The sequence below is a fragment of the Apium graveolens genome, chromosome 11, assembly GCF_009905375.1.
Source record: "Apium graveolens cultivar Ventura chromosome 11, ASM990537v1, whole genome shotgun sequence".
In the NCBI taxonomy this organism is placed as follows: Eukaryota; Viridiplantae; Streptophyta; class Magnoliopsida; order Apiales; family Apiaceae; genus Apium; species Apium graveolens.
The window spans coordinates 205,732,889-205,755,085 of record NC_133657.1 but is presented as its reverse complement, the minus strand read 5'-3'; the positions used below and the strand labels follow the sequence as shown (position 1 = coordinate 205,755,085).

Here is a 22,197-nt window from a genome sequence, read left to right as displayed (position 1 = left end):
GAAGTGTCCGACGTGAACACGTGTTCAAGTATCGGACTCGGAAATATTTTAAAAAATATACATATTTTTGGCCTAAAATAAGTGTCCGGGTTCGAGTGTCCATGTCCAAGGGTCGAATGTCCGACACGGGTACTCCAAGGTAAAATGAAGAGTCCGAGTATCATAGCATGCACCTCCTGGAAAAACCTCTGTAATCGAAGGAGCTCAAGCGGATAAACCAGTCTGACAGAGAACAGGTTTCTTCTCGCGATTCAGAGACCCTCCTTATTCCTGGGCTCTTCCAGTATTTAAAAGTTGCACTTCCTAATATTAGTCATCAGGTAAGTCATATACATTATCCTCAGTTTTTGTGAGTCTTGCAGATGTAAACTCGAGTTTGAGGCTCTGTTTGGAATTGCCGTTAAAAATTATTGTGATGTTAGAAAAAGTGTCGTTGAAAAAAGTATTGTTGTAAAAATCAAATGACCGTTTGGTAAATTTTTTGATATGTACATGTTTTGATGCAAAAAGTTAAAAATAATAATGCTATTGGTAAGGTTTGATGATGAAATCAACATCTGCTTCCCGTAAAAGGTGAAAAACAACTTTTTCTAAAAGCACGGGGATTTTTGTAACAGCAGCTTTTAGGCCAAAAACACTTTTTTGAAAAACAGCTTTTAAAATTTTACCAAACAGTTTTTTAACTGTTTTTCAGCGGCGCTGTTGCTACTGTCACCAACACCAATACCAAACACACTCTTAATCAACCATTATTTTGAGCATGCAGGGATTATTGGCCTAGGTGATGGATGGTTCACGGTCTAAAGCTCCATTTGGTATTGCTGTTGAAAGCTGTTGTACTGTGATAAAAAAAATGCCGGTGAAAAAAGTGATGTCAGGAAAATTAGATGAGTGTTTGTTATTTTTTTTTAATTTAAGCATATTTTGAGATATAATATATAAAAATAATGTTTTTGAGAAATTTTGATGGTGAAACTGATAGTTCATTCGTGCAAAAGCTGAAAACAATTTTTTCTAAAAGTATGAGAACATATTTTTGATAACAGCATTTAGACAAAAACGTTTTTTCAGACAACAGTTTTTAGAATTTACAAAACACATTTCTACAGTTTTTCAGCAAAAAACTATTGTAGCAATACCAAACGGGCCTAAAACAAAAACAAACTTAGTAACTGTTATTGATCGATATTGTGGTGGTTAATAACAATAACCAAAATGGACTGGGCTGCATATTGGGCTTGATTTGATAGTCACTGTATTAAAAAAGGAAAGAAAAACAACAGATTGGGCATCAAGTAATGAACCCTATAAGAAGAGGTTTTACTTGCAATCATCAAAACATATTGTAAATTGTTGGGGAACATGGATAAGTTGCCTGACGATATGATCTTTGATATTTTAGCACGATTACCAGTCAAATTTATTCTGCGTTGCAAATCTGTATGCAAGTCATGGAGATCACATATCTTAAACTCTTACTTTGTAGAACTCCACATGGTTCGCACCTCGACTAACCCTGAAAATCATTCTTTCATCGCACATAACAATTCTCAACATACACTTTGTCTCATCAACAAAAATTTCCTCGATATTGCTAATGATTTCAAGCTCCCTTTGAAACTCAATAAACCTCGTGCTTATGACGGATTAAATATTGTTGGATCATGTAACGGTCTGATTTGCCTTTCTTACAAGCGCCAAAGACAAAGACTAAAGAGAAGATTATACCTTTGGAACCCTGCTACTAGACAGCTGAAGGACATCAATGACTATACCCATATTATCAACAAATACAATTATTATTATCACGGTGTTTCTATCGGTTTTGGTTTTGATCTTTCCAGCAGTGACTACAAGGTTGTGATGATTGTAACAAACACTCTTTCTTATGTTAGTCGAGTCCAGGTGTACTCGTTGAATAAGAGCAAGATTTCTTGGAATGCTTAGAAAGAAATTAAGGTGGACTTAAAGTTTAGAGTTCACAAGTACGAATCTTATGACCTTCATCCCGCGACTGTGAAGGGATCACCTTACTGGATAATAGAACAAAATCCTGTTGACCAACAGTTAGCTATGATTTCCTTTAATATGCAAAGTGAGAAATTTAGCACAATTTCATTGCCTGATGGTATGTGCCATAGATATTCATCAATAGTTAACATAATTGAGTTTAAGGAATCTGTTGCTGTTGCTGTTGCAGCACGGTCCCTTGATGAAGACATAAACATCTGGACACTAGATGATGACAATGGTTGGATTAAGAAGTTCACTATCCCGAATCCAAAGTTCAGAATATCGGCATGTCTGAAGAATGGTGACTTTGTGGGAGATATTTTTTATAGACTAGTCGTATATGACTCTGTGAATGAAGTGGTGACGCCTACTCAACTCTTAGTGGTCAGACCAACAATTTACAATTACAGCGAGAGTCTTGTAAATTTGAATTAGCCTAGCAGGAGCTAGCAGAATAAAGGGCAAAAACTGCAGGTATCCTTATATATGACTTTTTAACTGTTGAATTTCCTAAAAACCTGTATGTGCTCTTTTGTCCTAATTTGCTTAAGGTGTTGGCCTAGAAGCTAGTATTTACAGAATTGTATTTTGGCTTTCGAATCCTAAATTATAAGAGTCATAATGCATTGCCTACTATATCGTTGCATCAGTCTGTGCTGTCCCGAGATTTGCTAGTTATCACTCATCAGATACTCAAGCACAGACACTACTCTTGTGTTATAATCTTTACAGTATAGAAATGGACAAGAAACCTAGCTAACAATGTGAGCAATAAAAAAACCTCAAATTGCATATGAATAAAAATACGAATGAATTAAAATCTTACAATTTTCAAGGGATCCCCTTTTAGGATAATGAATCACAATCATGTAGACCAAAAGATCACTATTGTTTCGTTTACTATGCAAAGTGAGAAATTAGCACAATTTCATCGCTTGATGGTATGTTCCATATTTGAGTGTAAGGATTCTGTTGCTCCATAGATCATAAGTATAATTGGTTGTACGAAGACTGGTGTGATAAAGTACTCAACTCATAATGTGTGAACCTAGAGCATACACTTGTAGCAAGAGTCTCGTTATTTGAGTCTTAAATTCCTTTACAATTGCAGAAACTCCATAGTTGCAGACAATTCCTTTGAGTCTTAAATGTTGCGTTTGATTCATACAGTCCCTTATCTTTTCTGCTAAAGTATCAAACTAATCTTCTTGGTACATGTCGCCAGTGCACTGAAATAGCTTATTACTGTGAAGAAGGCAGTTTTGGCCTCATTTGATCTTTCCTCGGAAATATAGTGCCTGCAAATAAGGCAGGAAGTATCCTTGTCTTAAAGTTGCAGTGTGATTCAAATTCGGAAAACATTGAATAAAGAGCGGTGAATGCTAGGAATTGTTCCATTAGCTGGCACCATTTCTGCAGTAGCTGAGCTTCTCGGCCACTGCATCATCTGCTGAACTTGTGTTAACTTAATGAGTACAGAAATGCAGTAAACCGAAATATAAGTAGAATAAAAATTCAGATTTATCGTTACGTTTTGTATGGCAGTACAGTACTTCATCCAACAATATACTGATGTTGCTTGTCAGATTTATGGTTTTCGAGGAGGAAATATTTGAGTTAATCGGCATCACTGCAACCTCTGTGTTTGTTACAAGATGCTGGGGCTAGTAAATTGCACAAATGTGTTGGTTACTGCATTAACTTCAGATTTGTTGCATATAAAGTCATTCAAATGAGCTTTTGTTGTGACACATTACATGAGTTTCTTTTAGGCATTTGTGTGTAAAACACTTATATGAAAACACAGTGCTATGATGAGAAGGGAACCAGAGCTAGAACAGAGTAAAGAACTGTGAAAACAATCTGCGATTAATACAAATAATCAAACAAGTGTGTGCGTGAGTAAACGAAATCAAACGGAGGAAGAAAAGATATAAACAGAAGAGAGATCCTCGAGTCCAGTTGAAACTGTCTCCTTAAAGCTATTTCGCCTCTCACCGTATGTGCGAGTCGATAGCCTCCCAGGATAAAACGAGGTAGCGGCGGCGTTACGGATAACGAGCACCTTCAGCGAGCTTGAACGGGCACGAAACTATCACCGAGAGAGAGATTTGTGTTTAGAGGCGAATATGTTTTTGGTGTGTCTAACCCTAACGCCTTAGAGGTGTTTATATAGGTGTAGATAGACCTGTGCGCTACTCTTTTCCATAATTAAATATCATTAATTATGGAATCGGTGTAATACTTGCAAGCTACTCTATTCCATAAATAATCTGAAACAGAATCAGATTAAATATATCAAGACATACACCATATCAATTAATCTGAAACAAAATCAAATTAATTTATGCCATAATATTTGAGCCAAATTCTAATGGAAAATAATAATTTCCATTATTAAGAGAATATCATCATATCTCACACATCTTTTAGTCATAATGCTCAAAAATATGACTTACCAATATGGGACTTATACCCATATTTTCCAACAATCCCCCACATGGGTGAGATTGGTGATCTTAGTAGCACACACCAGACAGACAGACAGACACGGAGTTTGACTTGGTGATAGTTTCTTCGATCAGATATAGCATACGATAGGTAGAGAATGCTCCTTGAACCTTCGCTCGAGTAAGCATACCGACTTTACTGGTAGACAGTAGACGTGCTTGTCCTTGAACTGTTCGACCGTTTATGTAAACGATGATATACTTATCACTATATCGTTTCTGACTCGTTCAGCTCTCATGAGTATGTCCATTTTGGCCATGGATCATCGTCCTGGTTCTGCAGAAGTTTCTAAAGAATTGTGCCTCGCAATTCTCCTTTGAAGCGGCCCCACTTCTCTCCCACATAGGTGACCTTTATCTTATAGAGTAACCCGCGTTTACTCAACTGAATTCCATGCGTTCACTCCTGAGCTCCATGTATTCATCAAAGATCATTAAAGGCTCAAAGCTTAACCTCGTACCTTACGGGTCTCACTGTTTCCTCATCATAGGAACAGGCCAGGGGTTACCCCCACAGTGATTTGGTCATCATGATTTAGTTGTCCCATTGAACCAAATTCTTGGGATCTCCAGTCAGCAATGGTTGGGTGTCCACCATGATGCCGTTAAGCAATAGGCTTAAGGCCCATCCCTCTCGATGATTTCTCAACCACTTCTCTTGATAACCCTTTGGTTAGTGGATCCGCGATATTATTCTTTGACGGTATATAGTCAATAGTGATAATTCCGGTTGAGATCAATTGTCTAATGGAACTGTGTCGTCGTCGTATATGACGAGACTTTCCATTATACATCGTGCTCTGTGCTCTGCCAATAGCGGATTGACTATCACAGTGAATCCCTATTGCAGTTACAGGCTTTGGCCATCTTGGAATATCCTCCAGAAACTGACGTAGATATTCAGCCTCTTCGGCGCATTTATCTAGTGCCACAAATTCAGCTTCCATCGTGGAATGAGTTATCACCGTTTGTTTTGAGGATTTCCATGATATTGCCGCTCCAGCTAATGTAAACACATAGCCACTCGTAGACTTAAGTGCTTTCTTGCTAGATATCCAATTTGCGTCAGTATATCCTTCTAATACTGCTGGGTATCTGCCATAGTGCAGTCCATAGTCTCGAGTTCCCCTCAAGTACCTTAGTACCCTTATAATCGCTTTCCAGTGATCAGCTCCCGGATTACTCGTAAACCTACTCAACTTGCTAATTGAGTATGCAATGTCTGGTTTTGTACAACTCATGAGGTACATCAGACTACCAATTATCCTCAAGTATTCCAATTGGGAAACAGCTACACCTTTGTTCTTGGATAGGTGCAAAGTCATATCCACAGGTGTCCTAGCTTTCTCAAAGTCATCCTTAAGAAACTTCTCAAGGATCTTGTCAACATAATGTGGTTGACTTAATGCGAGACCCTCTGATGTTCTAGAAATTTGAATTCCCAGAATTACATTTGCTAGTCCCATATCTTTCATGTCGAACCTTGATTTCAACATGTCCTTTGTAGATTTGATAACTTTATCATTGCTTCCAGCAATAAGTAGATCATCTACATATAGTGTCATCATGACATAGCCATTGTCATTCTCCTTGACATAGCTGTTCTCGTTATCCTTGTAATAGGCACAGCTATCACATTCATTGATTTTGAAACCATTGGCCCGCACGACCTCATCAAATTTTTCATGCCATTTCATAGGCGCTTGTTTCAAACCATACAATGATTTCACCAATCTACAAACTTTCCTTTCTTGTCCTGGGACAACAAACCCTTCAGGTTGTTCCATATAGATTTCTTCATCTATGTCTCCATTTAGGAAAGCTGTTTTCACATCCATTTGATGTACATTTAGATTACGCATTGCAGCAATAGCAAACATCATCCTTATGGACGTTATTCTCGTTACAGGAGAATATGTATCAAAGTAATCAAGGCCTTTTTGTTGCTTGTATCCTTTAATTACAAGTCTGGCCTTATACTTATCAATAGTGCCATCAGTTTTCAACTTCTTCTTGAAAACCCACTTGCTACCTAATGGTTTACAACCAGTTGGCAAGTCCACTAATTCCCAAGTATGATTTTGCATAATTGAATCAACTTCATTCTTGATGGCCTCTTTCCACATAGGCCCATCAGGTGAGGTAACCGCCTCCTTATAAGTTTTTGGGTCACCTTCTTCGAGCAAATAGGTCATAAAATCAGACCCATAGGATTTCTCCGTTCGTTGTCTTTTGCTCCTTCTCACTACCCCCACATATTTGTCTTCACTTTCGTCACTCTCATTATCGTCATCTACAGACTCATGAGATCGTTTAGACGTCGTAGGTTGTTGGTTTCCTGGATTACAGGGAAACATCGTCTCAAAAAATGAGGCATTCCTTGATTCCATAATGGTATTCTTTTGAATATCAGGAATCTTGGATTCATGAACAAGAAACCGATATGCAGTGCTGTGTGGAGGATATCCGATGAAGACACAATCCACAGTCTTAGGACCTATCTTCACCTTCTTCGGTGTAGGGATCAGTACCTTTGCAAGGCACCCCCACACTTTCAGGTGTTGGTAACTTGGTTTCTTTTTCTTCCACATTTCATAAGGACTTACATCCTTATTCTTGCGCATCGTAATATTTAAAATATTATTTGCGCTTAAGATGGCTTCTCCCCACATCGATTGTGGGAGCCCAGAGCTTAACAACATCGCATTCATCATCTCTTTCAGAGTGCGATTCTTCCTTTCAGCCACACCATTTGACTGAGGGGAGTATGGTGCAGTGACCTCATGGATTATACCATGTTGTGAACAGAATTCCCCAAACGGTTCAACATATTCACCTCCACGATCACTTCGTATCGTTTTGATTTTCTCAGTTTGTTGTGTCTCAACTTCTTCCTTATAGATTTTAAATTTATCTATAGCTTCGTCTTTGCTTTTCAACAAATATACATAGCAGTATTTTGTACAATCATCAATGAATGTAATAAAATACTTGTTTCTTCCTCTTGTTGGAGCGAATTTTAAATCACATATGTCGCTATGTATTAGGTCTAGCACTTTGGTGTTCCTTTCCACACGTTTAAATGATGATCTCGTTAATTTTGCCTCAACACAAGTCTCACACTTATGTTTTGGATCGATAGTAAGTTTAGGTATGTATTCTTTTGCACTTAAACGTCGTAAAGTGTCATAATTTACATGTCCTAATCTAGCATGCCATAAATTAGGAGACTCAAGCAAGTAAGCAGAAGAATTCTTCATTTCATTATCGTCCTTAACGGACATTACATTGAGCTTAAAAAGCCCATCAGTTAAATAATCCTTGCCTACAAACATACCACTCTTAGACAAAATAACTTTATCTGACTCTATTACAATGCGAAAGCCATGCTTATTCAACAGAGAACCAGACACAAGGTTCTTGCGAATATCAGGCACATAAAGTACATTCTTCAAAGTCAGATTCTTCCCAGAGGTCATCTTCAGGATCACCGTGCCTTCACCCTCAATGGTAGAAGTTGCTGAATTCCCCATGTAGAGCTTCTCACCAGCATCGGAAGCTTTGAGGCTAGAGAAAACCGCCTTGTCTGAGCAAACATGCCTAGTAGCACCAGTATCAATCCACCATTCACGTGGATTAGAACCGACCAGGTTCACTTCAGAGACCGTAGCACAGAGGTCTATGTCACCCATCTCCTTGGAGATATTCTCTACCATGTTTGCTTCTTTCTTCTTGTTGGGCTTCTTGGGCTTCTTGCAGTCAGAAGACCTATGACCAACTTTATCACAGTTGTAGCACTTCCCTTGAAATTTCGACTTCGAAATCCCTCCCTTGGGTGCCAGCTTTGCCCCTTTACCAGAATTAGCCTTCTTGGGCTTGGAGCTTTGAGCATGCTCCACCATGTTTGCCTTCTCAGTGGCAACGTTAACTTTCTTCTCGGACCCTCTGTTGTCTTCTTCAATACGAAGTCTAACAATAAGATCCTCCATAGACATCTCCTTTCGCTTGTGCTTAAGGTAGTTCTTGAAATCTTTCCATCCAGGTGGAAGCTTTTCAATAACAGCAGCAACTTGGAAAGACTCACTTATGACCATTCCCTCAGCATGAATGTCATGAATGATCACCTGCAGTTCCTGCACCTGACTGACCACAGTCTTAGAGTCTGCCATCTTATAATCAAGAAAGCGGCCAACAATCCACTTCTTTGCCCCAGCGTCCTCGGTTTTATACTTATGGTCAAGTGACTCCCATAAGACCTTAGCTGTTGGCTTCGCACTATATACGTTATACAACGAGTCAGACAAACAATTTAACACATAGTTCCGACAGATGTAGTCGGAGTGCTTCCAAGCATCAGCAGCATACACAGTCTGCATGTTACTCTCAGCAGTGAGCAACGGTGGTTCTTCTTTAAGGAAGCGATCCATATGCAACGTGGTCAGATAAAAGTGCATCTTTTGTTGCCAACGTTTGAAGTTCGTTCCGTTGAACTTCTCAGGTTTTTCAGCATGTGCAGCAGGCACAGTTGGCATAACAGGTGCAGCAGGCACCACGGGTGGAACAGATGGTACGTGCGTCTGTACTACAGGTGTATGCACACCAGTAGGCACCGCAGGTATGATCGGAGGAGTGAATCCTGCCGATATCTGTCCAAGAGGAACACTAAACTGTCCAATGACAGTGTGTCCCACAGGCACATGTCCCGAAGGCACATGTCCAACAGGCGTTTGACCCTCATCAGATCCAGTGATCTGTGCGTTGGGATCAGCCGTCATGTTCATCGAATCGTTCACAGTTTGGTTCTCCATCGATCTGTTACTCAACAAAACAAGCGGATACAGATGTATCAGTCACATATGTATATAAAATAAATAGCTTTAAGATTGTGAAAACAATCTGCGATTAATACAAATAATCAAACAAGTGTGTGCGTGAGTAAACGAAATCAAACGGAGGAAGAAAAGATATAAACAGAAGAGAGATCCTCGAGTCCAGTTGAAACTGTCTCCTTAAAGCTATTTCGCCTCTCACCGTATGTGCGAGTCGATAGCCTCCCAGGATAAAACGAGGTAGCGGCGGCGTTACGGATAACGAGCACCTTCAGCGAGTTTGAACGGGCACGAAACTATCACCGAGAGAGAGAGATTTGTGTTTAGAGGCGAATATGTTTTTGGTGTGTCTAACCCTAACGCCTTAGAGGTGTTTATATAGGTGTAGATAGACCTGTGCGCTACTCTTTTCCATAATTAAATATCATTAATTATGGAATCGGTGTAATACTTGCAAGCTACTCTATTCCATAAATAATCTGAAACAGAATCAGATTAAATATATCAAGACATACACCATATCAATTAATCTGAAACAAAATCAAATTAATTTATGCCATAATATTTGAGCCAAATTCTAATGGAAAATAATAATTTCCATTATTAAGAGAATATCATCATATCTCACACATCTTTTAGTCATAATGCTCAAAAATATGACTTACCAATATGGGACTTATACCCATATTTTCCAACAAGAACACACTACTTTTCTTAATTAATTTACCGTGTTAAGCGCGAAATCTCATAATTTTACTTTATTTTGATTATTTCATATTTATTAATGATAGTGGAATCTCATAATTTTAATTTATTTTGATTAGTTCATATTTATTAATGATAGTGGATCCTCCTACACACACAAATTCCATCGATGAAAATAAACTAAAATCTACTTAGCATATACTCACAGGTACACACTAGAAAAATATATAAATTTACCTAAAAAAATAAATTTTTAGGACATTTTAATTATTTATTCTTTTTTATCGTAATTATAGAAATCCATCAATTTTTCAGAATTACCGATAAATTGGTCAAATATATTTGACCAATACGATAAATTATGAAAAAATGACAAAAATAGCCGATTTTTGAAAAAAATTAACAAAAATAACCATTCTGAAAAAAGTGGCCAATTTTGACCGATTGAATACTCCACTGTCAGTTGGGTATCCCAATTTATATAAGATACTCCACTGATAGTTGAGTATTTCATATATGGAATACTCCACTGCCAGTTGGGTATCTTGTATAAAGCGGATACTCCACTGACAGTTGGGTATTCCATCGGCTAAAGTTGACCAACTTTTCAGAAATGGGTTATTTTTGTCAATTTTGTGTAAAAATAGGCTAAATTTGTCATTTACCCATAAATTATCTTATTTTTAAAAAATCGCCTATAAATCATATATTAAAATATTAATCAATTAATTCTGATTTCCGAAATCCGTAAACAAGATACATTGGTTCCCTATAAAATCCGGATGAAAAATAAACAACTCCTATAGATTTTTATATTTTTTCAATCTAAAAAATTAAAAATTAAATCAAAATTACCCATAGAAATCATTAAACATACAACTTGTGCTTCAAGAAAACACATAAAACATAACTTCACATAATAAACCCCTCTTCTTCTTCTTCTTCTTCTTCTTCTTCTCTCCCCAAAACCCTAAAAAAACCCTAAAAAATGAAATTTAGGGCTTTTAATCGTCTTCCATTATATCCCACCAATTCTAACTTCAATTACATATATCAACTACAAAAACGTCGTCGTTTCTCATCAATTTTTCAAAAGCTTCACACTTCTCAAGCTAAAGCTTCCTTTAATGGCAGTAGCAGTAATGGCAGTTCTCAAGGTTTAATTTTACTTTTCGTTGCATTCTATGTGTGTATTATATGTGCATTGTGTAGTTATTATGTGTTTATAGGTGATTATTGGATTGTTTTGTTGATTAGTGAAGTTTTAGGTTGATAGTGAAATTGCGTGTTTACGGTTTAGTGCTCGTTAAGTTGCGTAAGTAGAATTGATTTGTTTTTGTTTTTCGGATTATTTGATTAATGATGTTTAACTTGTTAATTATCGTAATATGAAATAATGTATATTGTAAGTTACATGTGGTGAGGGTTTATTGATAATTAACTGTTTGGACTTTCGGAAATTTAAGGATTTAAGGAATAAGTTAGTTGCAATTTGCAAGTCGGAATTGGTTATTTGACTAAGTTGTGTGTTTTTGGTTTAGTGGTAGTTAATTTATTTAAGTAGAGTTGATAATTTGTTTTTGTTTTTTGGATAATTTGATTGATGATGTTTAACTTGTTAATTATCGTAATATTAAATAATGTAGATTTTTAAGTTGCATGTGGTGAGGGTATATTGATAATTTACTTTTTGGACTTTCGGAAATTTAAGGAATGAGGGAATAAGTTAGTTGTAATTGGTTATTTGCCTAATAGAGAAGGTAAGATAGATGTTTAAGTGTGTAAAAAACAGGTACATAAGTTATGAATTTTTTTAGTTTTTATAGTTGAAGCTGCAATGTAGTACAATTTAAAATTAATATGCAAGACTGGCTAGCAACTGGAAGCCGAGTGATCATGTTTGTAAGCTTTGTATAATTGTATAGTTTTGGTTTAGTTCTGTAACTGTATATGATGAAATCCGATATGTTTTGGCCATTTTTAAATTGTTAGAGAGGATGTAGGGATGGAAGGGTTGATCTCAATGAGCTTTTGGTTTTTTAGACCTTGTTATGATGTAAAACATGTTAGTCATGATAGTAAGTCCTTGTGTAGGTAATTATTTTCTGGTGTCTGGTGCGACCGCCGCAACTATAGTTATGCTTGGTGCACTTCATGTCCGTCGTATGTATGATGACAAGAAGGTAAACATGCAAGTTGAAGTACTTTAATGATTCTGGTATTTTGGAGAGGAAGTTTATGTATTTTAACGATATTGTTAACTATTGACAGCTTGAGGAGGCAAGAGAGAAGGGAATTGAAATTGAGTTTCGTCCTGATTTCAAAGTAAATTTTCAACATTAGCATCTCTGATGCAGTTCTTATCTAAATAAAGCTTGTAATCTTTAATCTGATTGACAGTCTTATCTTACTTTAGGCATCGTTTCTAGAATTGCTGCCTCTGCGAACCATTTCTAGAGTTTGGGGTTCCATGACAAATGTGGTAAGTGTGTAATAATTTGAAGCAACGTATTATTGTTATGCTCCCGTCTGTCATCTCATTTATGACTACCATTATGTAATGTCGGGTTTAGGATATTCCTCAAGGAGCAGGTTTTGCAATTTACCAATTAGATTTTTAGGAACAATTTCATGAGTAAGTAGATGTATCTGTGAACTGTGATGCATACATGTGTGTAATGTGGGCGTATAAATATATTGTTAGGAATTTATAAATTCATTTAGTTAGATATTTAACTGAGTGTATCCAAGTCTCCTGTCAAAAGTAATAGCATAAGAGGACACGATATGATAATCCCCCCGGATTCTATTAGAATTAGTTATTAAATTTTCTATCGCAAGATATCTTTGTAAAGTATATTAGTGATAGAAATTTGCAATGGTAGATATTTCCGCCAATCAGATTTCTGCTGCAAGATTCTATTCCAGGGTATATTAGCTATTTGTGACACAGGTTTTAAAATTTCTAGAGACAATAAACAAACAGTGGAACCCTTTTTTTAATGGATTGGGCTAGTCTCAAATTCCACCTGTTGTTTTCTTCCCTATATCCTGTTGTCCTTGATAAAAAAATATCGTAAAGTACAAGATAAAAAGGTATTGGAAGTATTGTAGTTATTTTATCATACCTAAAGCAATTTAAGTTCATCGCTTCTGGAAATATGTAGATGCAAAATTCCATAGCTAATTTCTTAATAGCTCCGTTCGTTTGTAATGTGATTCCACATAAATAAACGCGTAAATTAATGAAGACCTGCATGTGTGATTATGCATATATATTTTCACAAACCGTGTCTGTCTCTCTGGAATTATGACTGGATTGAATATATTGTGGTTCTATTCTTTACCACCAACTAATTATCAATTCCTGTGAAATTCTTATCAGGAAGTTCCGGTCTGGCTACGTCCATATGTTTATAGGGCGTGGGCTCGAGCATTTCATTCAAGTATGCATCTTTGTTCAAACCATAAACTCAGTCTCTTTGTTGAATATTAAATTCGGCTTTTCCACGATATCTTTGTTCCCAGATTTGGAAGAAGCTGCTATGCCTTTGGACCAGTATGTTACGTTGAGGCAGTTTTTTGTTAGGACCCTTAAAGAAGGATCAAGGCCTATTGATCAAGACCCTTGTTGTCTGGTAACTGGTAACAGCTTGTTGTGTATTTTGTACTATGTTCATGATTTACTCTTTAGTATGTGGTTGAGTTGTACATTTTAATTTTACTCTCTTCATGTTATAGGCGAGTCCTGTGGATGGTACTGTACTACATTTTGGAGAGTTGAAACATCCCGGAGCTATGATCGAGCAAGTTAAAGGTTTCTCATATTCTGTTGCTTCTCTTCTCGGGGCAAGGTCATTCTTTTCACCTATGATAGATGTGGAAGATAGTCAAGAAGAGAGTAGTGGGCAAGAACAAAGTCTTGGAGATAAAAGTGAGAAATCATGGTGGAAAGTTTCACTAGCTTCACCAAAACTTCGGGAACCTTCGCCAGCAAGGTATTCTCACATCCTCAAATTATATTTTGCTACATATGGTGTTAAGTATTTGTTTTTTCGCAGCATTGCTAAATAAGTATGCCCCGAATCGGGATTTACTATTTTAATTTTGTTTATTGTTCATGTGCATGTGTTTTATTTGTGGAATAAGAATTTTTTTTAAAAGGTTACATTTTTTTTATTTTACTGATACTTGAAGTTCAAGCCTTTATATTGATACTTGCGAGCTAAGGACTAAATTTATTCATCTAAATGTGTAACGAAACCATTTGTCTTAAGACACATCTTTTCATCAAACAACTTGTTTATCTTTGTTGTTTAAAGCGAGCAAGTGCTAATAATTTTTTTTTATGGTTCAATATTTTCATTAGAGATATAAACGCTAGTTTGACACACAGGTATTTAGGATTTTGAGGATCTTAGTTTTTGAATATAACAGTTGTAAAAAAATATGAGAAATATGTGCAAGTCAAGCAATATAAACAGTTAGTATCACATTAGTGAGCTCAGCCTGCACAGGTTTGGGAAGTTGTGAGTCATTGTGAAGTTGTATTTGTAATATGACTTCACCTCGCATATTAACAGGAAAGTAGTTGCATTATTTCATTGTTTGATTCACCTAGTGATAGTCCAGAAATATTAAGTGAATTGAAAATTAAGTTTTCTTGCAGTCCAATGAAAGGCCTCTATTACTGTGTTATTTACTTGAAGCCTGGGGACTATCATCGAGTCCATTCCCCAGTTGATTGGAACATTAATGTCCGTCGACATTTTTCAGGTACTCTGTTTTTCCTTTATACTTGTTAATAAGTAACTTGACATAAAATAATCTACATTTTGCAAGCAATCGTTATAGATGAATACTGCTAATATATTGTACCTTTTCATCATTACTTAAAGAAAATTGCTCTTTTTCCTGATAAGTTAATAAATGTTGGATCAATATTGTTTGTGTTTTAGGTCGTCTTTTCCCTGTGAATGAACGTGCTACAAGAACAATTAGAAACCTCTACCTTGAAAATGAAAGGGTACTTCTATTACTTCACTCTTTGTCAAGGAAAATGCTCAATCTGTTATATTTCCTTGTTTATGTATACAGTCTGAATGTGGTAAGCACTGCATAATAAATCCCAACATAAGGATATTGTAGTTAGAGGAATGCATTGCGAAACAATGAGACGAAGGGGAAGTGGTAGGCTTATAAGGTGCCTCTTTGTCGACTTTTTTTTTTTTGGACTTTGTACAAAATTTAAATATTTTATGAAAACTGAATTAATTAAAAATGTGGTTATCTGCCTGTTTGATGTTTACTTTTTTGACACTGCCAAGTAATGCACTATATTTAGATCAGTGATTAGAAATGTTAATTTCCTATTTTGAAATAATCTCAAGTTCTCAACATTCTGGTCTGATTTTGATCATCTTCATATCACCAGGTTGTGCTGGAAGGTCAGTGGCAAGAAGGTTTTATGGCCTTGGCAGCTATAGGTGCGACCAATATCGGCTCAATAGAGGTTGGTCCGATTGCTTTTGATTGATTATGTTTGCTATAGTTCTTTCTATTCTGTGCTCATAACTAGGATGAAGGTAGTATTATATTTTTTTAATTGCATCAAATTATGTTGAAAACAGTTCTATGTATAGGAATTAGGAACTATTCAAATTGCATCAAATTATATGTAATTGTAGGGTAAGTTGAGATAGAACTGAATGTTTGCGTTGTTTAGAAAGAGGAAATGAGCGTGTCTGAATAACTTGGTAATTCACTTAAAGAAATTAAGACAGCAAAGTAAATGCATCTTTTGTTAAAATACTAACGTACATGTAACCCTCTTATTCAGTTGATTGTTTCATCATTAATTGATTTACATGTACAAGTATTGCTTTCAAATCAATGAAATGGGAGTATTAGCTCATGATGGATTGTGGTTGGACATTGTACTAAAAACATCGATAATGCAGCTTTTTATTGAGCCAGAACTGCGTACTAATCAGCCAAAGAAAAAGCTACTCCATCCCGAGCGACCTGAAGAGCGAGTTTATGAACCAGATGGTGTTGGAGTGACAATTAAGAAAGGAGATGAGGTAAGCATGCCACTTTTAGTTTGTCTTTAGAATGAATATCAATGGAATTTCTTTATGAATATTATAGCCGTAAATAACGCATAAAATATATATTTTGGAGAAAAGGTACAAGTTTCTAAGACGGGCAATGGTACCAAATGACAAATATCATCATGACATAATCGAATCCTAATTGTCACTGTCTAATAAATTCTGCCATAATTATAAATTTCAGGTTGCTGCTTTCAACATGGGTTCTACTGTTGTTCTTGTCTTCCAAGCCCCTGTATCAAGTCAAGAAGACAAAGGATTATCATCAGAGTTTAGGTTTTGTGTTGAGCGTGGAGAGAGAATTCGTGTAGGAGAAGCACTTGGGAGGTGGCGTTATTCTGAGCAACCTGCAACTATTTCATCTCCGGTCCATCATTAAACATACAGGAAATGATGCTGCTACACTAAGATTCATATAATTATCTGATTTTGTGTAAGATTTACTAACAACTTGGTTACCTTGAACCTGAGTTCTACTCATTTTTTTGAACAAATTGGATGTGGTGAACAGGTACTCAGAGTTTTGCAAATGAAAATGATCTGATGTGGTGAAGTTAATATTTAAAGCAGTTGGTATAGTGAAGTTAGCTGCAGTCGGTTGGTCGCGCCCTTTTTTTAAGGTTCTCTATTTGTAGTAGATTATAGATACACAAGTTATAACACTAAGTATGAAGATTCTGTTTTCTTATCTTGTTCACAGACATGGGAAGTGTAAATTGCTACTACTGTGCAGAAGTTGGTCATTTGAAAGTGCTATTAGAATTTGATGCACTCTGTTATTTTGAAAATGGAAAGATAACTTATCATATATTACACTCTGTGAAGATTACATTACTTTTCCTTATCTAGAACATCTACTAAGTAGACCAATGCACTACTTGATATTTAAGAAGCTTAGAGACTGTTGTGCTTCATATATGCTGATAGTTCTGCACAGAAGATCTTGGATCCCCTCTACCCATCTTTGTTTATGGATCTTGTTCTTGCACTTGAATTCTAGTAGGCCTTTTGCAGTTTTAACTCCAAAATGCGCTTCTACATTTTCCCTTTCTTTTCTAAACGGCCATGCTGTAGCTTCATCACAAATTCCGTAGACAACACCTGTAGTCACTAACAGTAAGAAACGGCTTCTACAACTTCCTTCTTATCTCTTAAAACTTACGGACTCACTACAGTTAAACCTCTTTAGAGTAATATGGTTGGGACCAAGAAAAAACATTACTTTAGCGGATTTATTACTTTATCGGGAGTAAATATACATTGTGTTCATTATGTTGGGATCAGAGAAAAATATTATTTTAGCGAAGTTATTACTTTATTGATTATTACTCCATCGAGGTTCAACTGTATAAGGCAGCATTGCAGAACGGATTGCTTACATTTATTCTTTTTGGAGAAAGCTCCTCCAACGTGCTTGCTTTTGAGCTTGATTATCACCTGCAGTGAGCTCAAATAAGAACAATACCAAATGTTGTAAAGATACCATAACTCGGTAGCTGATACTTTGTTCTAACACTCTTATTACTCGTTGTACCTCATATTTGTTGTTGATGTAGATCGACACGTGCTTCCATCGAAAGATACCTGAAGTTTCTCCGTTATTAAGCACAAAATTTTGATAAAAAGGTAACAAAATAGATGCATACTTGATCAAGCAAACTGAGGCTTGATCAAGTAATCAGATGCTTAAACTTAGACTAATGCCTTGATTAATGAAGAAATTACCTTTGCAAGTGTATTGCAGCAGATCCCCTATGCAGGGAGGATGCCTTCCTTCAGATTCATTCTGTAAAGCATCGAAAACACGAGCTTCTGTCATGTTCTTGTCGTAAGGGCTAATGGCTGCAACCTTATTTCCATCCTTGGAAGCTCTTTCTTTTAGAGCTGCTTCCCCTCTCAGAGCTATAATGAATGTATAACATTTAGTTGGAACAAAAAATAACCAAAAATTCACTAATGACCTGTTTGGGAAACTGGATTTGATCAAATAAGCTGTTTGGAAAATTGGATTTGGATTTCATTTGAAATCCAGGACGTTCAAATATTAATATAAACATGAGAATTTGAAATGACAACTCAAATCATGTCAGCATGATTGAATGATTTTACCGGTTGCTGCAGCAGCTGTAAGAGTAAGTAAATCGCTTGGACTTGCGATGTCAATCGATGATTTAACAACAGAGGCCACAGTATCATGAGCAGCACCGGCTGATTCTGCCATCTCGATACAATATGATGCCAATAGTTCTGTAGCTGATGCCACAGACATGCTCATTTTCGTGCCTGATTCATTTGCATTTTTTGTTGCAGCAACAGCAGCCAATGCAGCAGCTACTCCAGCAACTGAGATTGCTGAATGCAGGTGAGCATTTTCTATCCTAGCTTTATCTTTCTTCTTCACTGTGCTGTTCCTCGTCTCTCTTATATGAAACCATCTCCCAATAGTCCTTGGTTTCCGAGCATTAACGACATTCGTGATGCTTGCCTTCTGTAAAGCAACACTGAAATGTTAAAAGGTTCGAGTCTGAGTAGAGACACTTAGTAAACGAAAAGAACTTAAACTTACCATGTGTGGTGGTGCAATGACTGTTTCAGGTACTAATATTGGATTATTGTTGTCAACAATAAATTGCTTCTGAACATTTTTCTGAGCCAGAGCTTTCGAGATCTCGGTAGCAGAAAGACTCCAAGATCTTGACAGGAAATCCAAGGGCTCTTGTGGTGTTTCTGCAACTTTCACCTCTTCATTTTCTTCTTCATCTGCATTGTTAATCCAGCTAAAAGATCTTTTGTTCCAGGCCATTAAGTGATCACCCTCCATTAGAACTTCTTAGATTTTCAAGTTGGACTAAGCAAGAATCTTGAAATTGATAAAGAAGACAGAGCTATTGCTAACCTTTTACACTTACAGATTTCTACAGAGAAGCTGATTACTTGTTCTGAGACAAAAATGAAGTAAGCACTTGTGCACTTGTTTAAGTACTTGTATATAGTAGATTCCCAAGGGGACACAAGAGCCCGCAAAAGTAGGACAAAATGTCTACACATGAAGTCTCGTGCTTTTAACCCCCAAGAATATACGCACCCTTTAGTCATAAACAATGCTACTATGGTTGCGAAATAAGGGTGAGCGCGGTGTGGACGGTGTGGTTTTTTCCTCAAACCGCACATGCGGTTTGATCAAATTTCCAAACCGCAACCGCACCGCGTACCCTCAAAAACCGCATAAACCACACCACAAAAATGCGGTGCGGTGTGATGCGGTTAACTGCGGTTTATACATTACAAGTTCGAAAATTTTAAATAAATACAAAACTTAAATTAATTAAATTTTCGAATAATATAACAAAGTCGCAAATATTCTTCAATAATACAAATTAGAAATTCCACACTATAAAGTTTAATGTAGAAACTTGGCTCGGCAATTAAATGAGTTCACTATTAAATATGTGGCTTTGTAACATGTGTCTCATTATTTTCGAAGAAACACAAATAGGATGATCACCACGCAACAATTGTTAAACAAGATGATCACTAAGTAAGCACTCATAGCATATTAAATGGAATAAAAGTTGATAAATGTGATGCGGTGCGGTTTGAACCGCATTTTAGAAATTTAAAATCACAACCCGCACCGCACCGCGCGGTTTATTAAAAATTCAAACCGCAACTGAACCACGAAAATTAAAAACCGCGTTTTGCGGTGAGGATTGATGCGGTGCGGGCGATTTGTGCGGTTTTCTGCACACCCCTATTGCGAAATGCTATTTGAGCCGCAGGCTTAAGAATTGTCGCGATGTATGCGGTCTTATACCCGTCCCACGAAAATTGAGCCGGGAAAAGTTCGATGTGAGCCGGGAAAAGTTCGATGTCGCGATGTATGCAGTCTTATACCCGTCCCACGATAATTGAGTAAAAGTTCGATGTAAGCCATATTAACTTTATTTTCCGTAAATACATTGTTTTTAAGAATTTTTTTACAAATAAATTCACTGTGAATAATAATTAGACACTTTTACCATAAAATACATTATGAATATTACATGTGAGATTATCACCAATAAACAATTATGATGAGCACATCGTTCCGTAAAAAATTTATACGGTACATATAAAAATGGGCGTCGATGTATGTACACGTATCGCGTAAACTTTCCGAGAACCCCGTAACCGTAACGGGGTAACTTTATATGCACACTACATGCACATGAAGACATATTTTTAACTACATTGGACATTGGTATTTGGTTGTGTAAACATCAAAGGGATACAAAATCCAATAGATAGAAAAATGGACTGGTAATCTAGTGTTGACCCCTGTTCTAACGTCTCAAAGACTCCAACAAAACATACTCTATAGAGTTAACATATTTATATTCGAGATCCCATTTACCAATATAAATTTGTCGAAACATTACAACAAACATAAGAAAACACTATTCTGGTTTTCCGGTGGCCGGTTGGTTGCGAATTTCATGATGATTTTGCGAGTTGATCACAGTCAACAAATTTTAAAAATTATTATAAAACTTTATTCTTTACAAAAATTTAGTTTAGGACGCAACAAGAAATAATAATTCATTCACGACACCTGATTTTTGTAACTCCAATCCGAGACTCTCCCTAAACATAGTTCTGAGGTAACTAGAGAGCCGTGAAATGTTATTTTTTGGGGTTAATAATCAAGTAGATGACTGACTGCGTCTGAAAAACTCAAATAGGTCACTCACGTCAAATTTAACTCAAAATGATCGTCAATTAACTTAATTTGATCATTTCATTAAAGTCAAAAACTGAAATTAGCCAAAATCGAAAAATGTTAACACAGGAGGGTAGGGGTCGTTCTGGGCTTCAACATGGTTATAAAACTTGTTTTTTGACTCACAAAATCATGAAGAAATCTCGTTTTTAATCTTCAAAATTTTGAAAATAACTTAAATTAGGAGAATCAAAACCAAATTTCATCTGAGCTAAACAGAAAGTTTTAGTACTGAGATTGAAACCCAAAACGAGCTCAACCATATTATGTTATCATTTTTCAATTTTGGGATAATTTCTGTTTTTTTACTTTATCGAAATAATCAAATTAAATTAACTAATAATCACTTTAACTCAAATTTATAATGAGTGACCTACTTAAGTTATTTGAACGTAATCTGCCGACTTATGAAAAAGTGTTTTAGATGGTCGGCTCTTTTGGAGTTTTGGTCTTAAAAGAACTGATTGCCAGATCAATCAAAACTGAAAAATGAAAATTGGAATAGTAGAATAGGTACTATGTTTATTTTAATAAAAAGATTGAAGTGATGAAAATGTACAAAATATTCTCATGTGCATCTGTGTGTTATTTGGCGTGTTTGAAACTTCTTTTTGCCTTTTGGTGTCTTCTCAGCTAATTGAGCTGGTTCTTTTTCTGAGAATATAAAGAAGCTTAGCTTTTCAGAGATGAATTGTACTTGTTCAGAGTTTGTTGAATAATGCAACCAATAAAACATTGGATTTTGTAATGTAGATCATCCCACATTTGGATTAAGTTTAAGGATTGTGCCTAATATAATCACAGTAATTAAATGTAGACCATTTCATGTTAAGATTAAGTTTAGGATCGTCTCATTTTGCTTTTGTAGAGTCCCTAACTCTGAGAGAATTTGTTCATAAAAAACTCTTGGTAGTTAAATTTATTTCTGAAGATAGAAAATGAGATGATTGTTTGAAATTCTAAATGTATTTTGACAATCTAGGTGTGATTTGCGGCATAAAAGTACATTTATTTAGTTTGAGAATATCATTCCGTATATTTTAAAGAACGTGAAGGGGTTCAGGATTCCATCGATCACTTATCATCTGCTTCGACACCGTGGTGGAGCGGACTACGGACTGCATTGCCGTTTGTTGATCCCGTGAGGTCGTGTCAATTATGGACAACAATTCTAACGGAGACCAATACACTGGGAGCAATGTGTGGGACAAGGGTCCGAGAAAGGGAACACCTCTCATTTTACTATTTTACATAATAGTTCAGTTCTC

At 36.2% G+C, this 22,197-nt stretch overlaps 3 protein-coding genes across 4 annotated transcripts; 2 read left to right on the top strand and 1 right to left on the bottom strand.

The window, feature by feature from the left end:
* Positions 1-1,362: 1,362 nt before the first annotated feature.
* LOC141696595 (putative F-box protein At3g23260) lies at positions 1,363-2,448 on the top strand. The gene is made up of 2 exons (XM_074500718.1): positions 1,363-1,857; positions 1,948-2,448. Exons 1-2 carry the CDS (start codon positions 1,363-1,365, stop codon positions 2,446-2,448), a joined length of 996 nt encoding a protein of 331 aa, XP_074356819.1.
* Positions 2,449-10,968: 8,520 nt separating this feature from the next.
* LOC141698326 (phosphatidylserine decarboxylase proenzyme 1, mitochondrial) lies at positions 10,969-16,953 on the top strand. Of its 2 annotated transcripts, XR_012565066.1 has the most exons (13): positions 10,969-11,214; positions 12,152-12,240; positions 12,329-12,382; positions 12,474-12,539; positions 13,443-13,503; positions 13,586-13,695; positions 13,799-14,055; positions 14,727-14,833; positions 15,016-15,083; positions 15,492-15,569; positions 16,018-16,140; positions 16,355-16,603; positions 16,682-16,953. XR_012565066.1 is itself a non-coding variant. In XM_074503011.1 (12 exons), the coding sequence occupies exons 1-12, from the start codon at positions 11,046-11,048 to the stop codon at positions 16,547-16,549; spliced, it is 1,377 nt and encodes a 458-aa protein (XP_074359112.1). In that variant the 5' UTR covers positions 10,969-11,045; the 3' UTR covers positions 16,550-16,952. The 2 variants fall into 2 exon arrangements, 1 of the variants encoding a protein (XP_074359112.1); XM_074503011.1 differs by having other exon boundaries at positions 16,355-16,952.
* An 82-nt stretch (positions 16,954-17,035) lies between these two features.
* LOC141698327 (VAN3-binding protein) lies at positions 17,036-19,195 on the bottom strand. The gene is made up of 6 exons (XM_074503012.1): positions 18,737-19,195; positions 18,280-18,658; positions 17,896-18,072; positions 17,705-17,754; positions 17,550-17,607; positions 17,036-17,271 (listed from the first exon to the last, which is right to left on the bottom strand). The coding sequence occupies exons 1-6, from the start codon at positions 18,989-18,991 to the stop codon at positions 17,045-17,047; spliced, it is 1,146 nt and encodes a 381-aa protein (XP_074359113.1). The 5' UTR covers positions 18,992-19,195; the 3' UTR covers positions 17,036-17,044.
* Positions 19,196-22,197: the final 3,002 nt, after the last annotated feature.

Bases quoted from the DNA above. Each gene is read 5' to 3' on its own strand.
- LOC141696595 (XM_074500718.1), top strand. From the start codon at position 1,363: ATGGATAAGTTGCCTGACGATATGATCTTTGATATTTTAGCACGATTA. The intron at 1,858-1,947 runs GTTGTGATGATT...TGGAATGCTTAG, and splicing joins TTTCCAGCAGTGACTACAAG to AAAGAAATTAAGGTGGACTT.
- LOC141698326 (XM_074503011.1), top strand. From the start codon at position 11,046: ATGAAATTTAGGGCTTTTAATCGTCTTCCATTATATCCCACCAATTCT. The intron at 11,215-12,151 runs GTTTAATTTTAC...GTCCTTGTGTAG, and splicing joins CAGTAATGGCAGTTCTCAAG to GTAATTATTTTCTGGTGTCT. The intron at 15,084-15,491 runs GTACTTCTATTA...TCATATCACCAG, and splicing joins TCTACCTTGAAAATGAAAGG to GTTGTGCTGGAAGGTCAGTG.
- LOC141698327 (XM_074503012.1), bottom strand. From the start codon at position 18,991: ATGGAGGGTGATCACTTAATGGCCTGGAACAAAAGATCTTTTAGCTGG. The intron at 18,659-18,736 runs GTAAGTTTAAGT...GTTGCTTTACAG, and splicing joins TCATTGCACCACCACACATG to AAGGCAAGCATCACGAATGT. The intron at 17,272-17,549 runs GTAAGCAATCCG...TAGTGACTACAG, and splicing joins TTTCTCCAAAAAGAATAAAT to GTGTTGTCTACGGAATTTGT.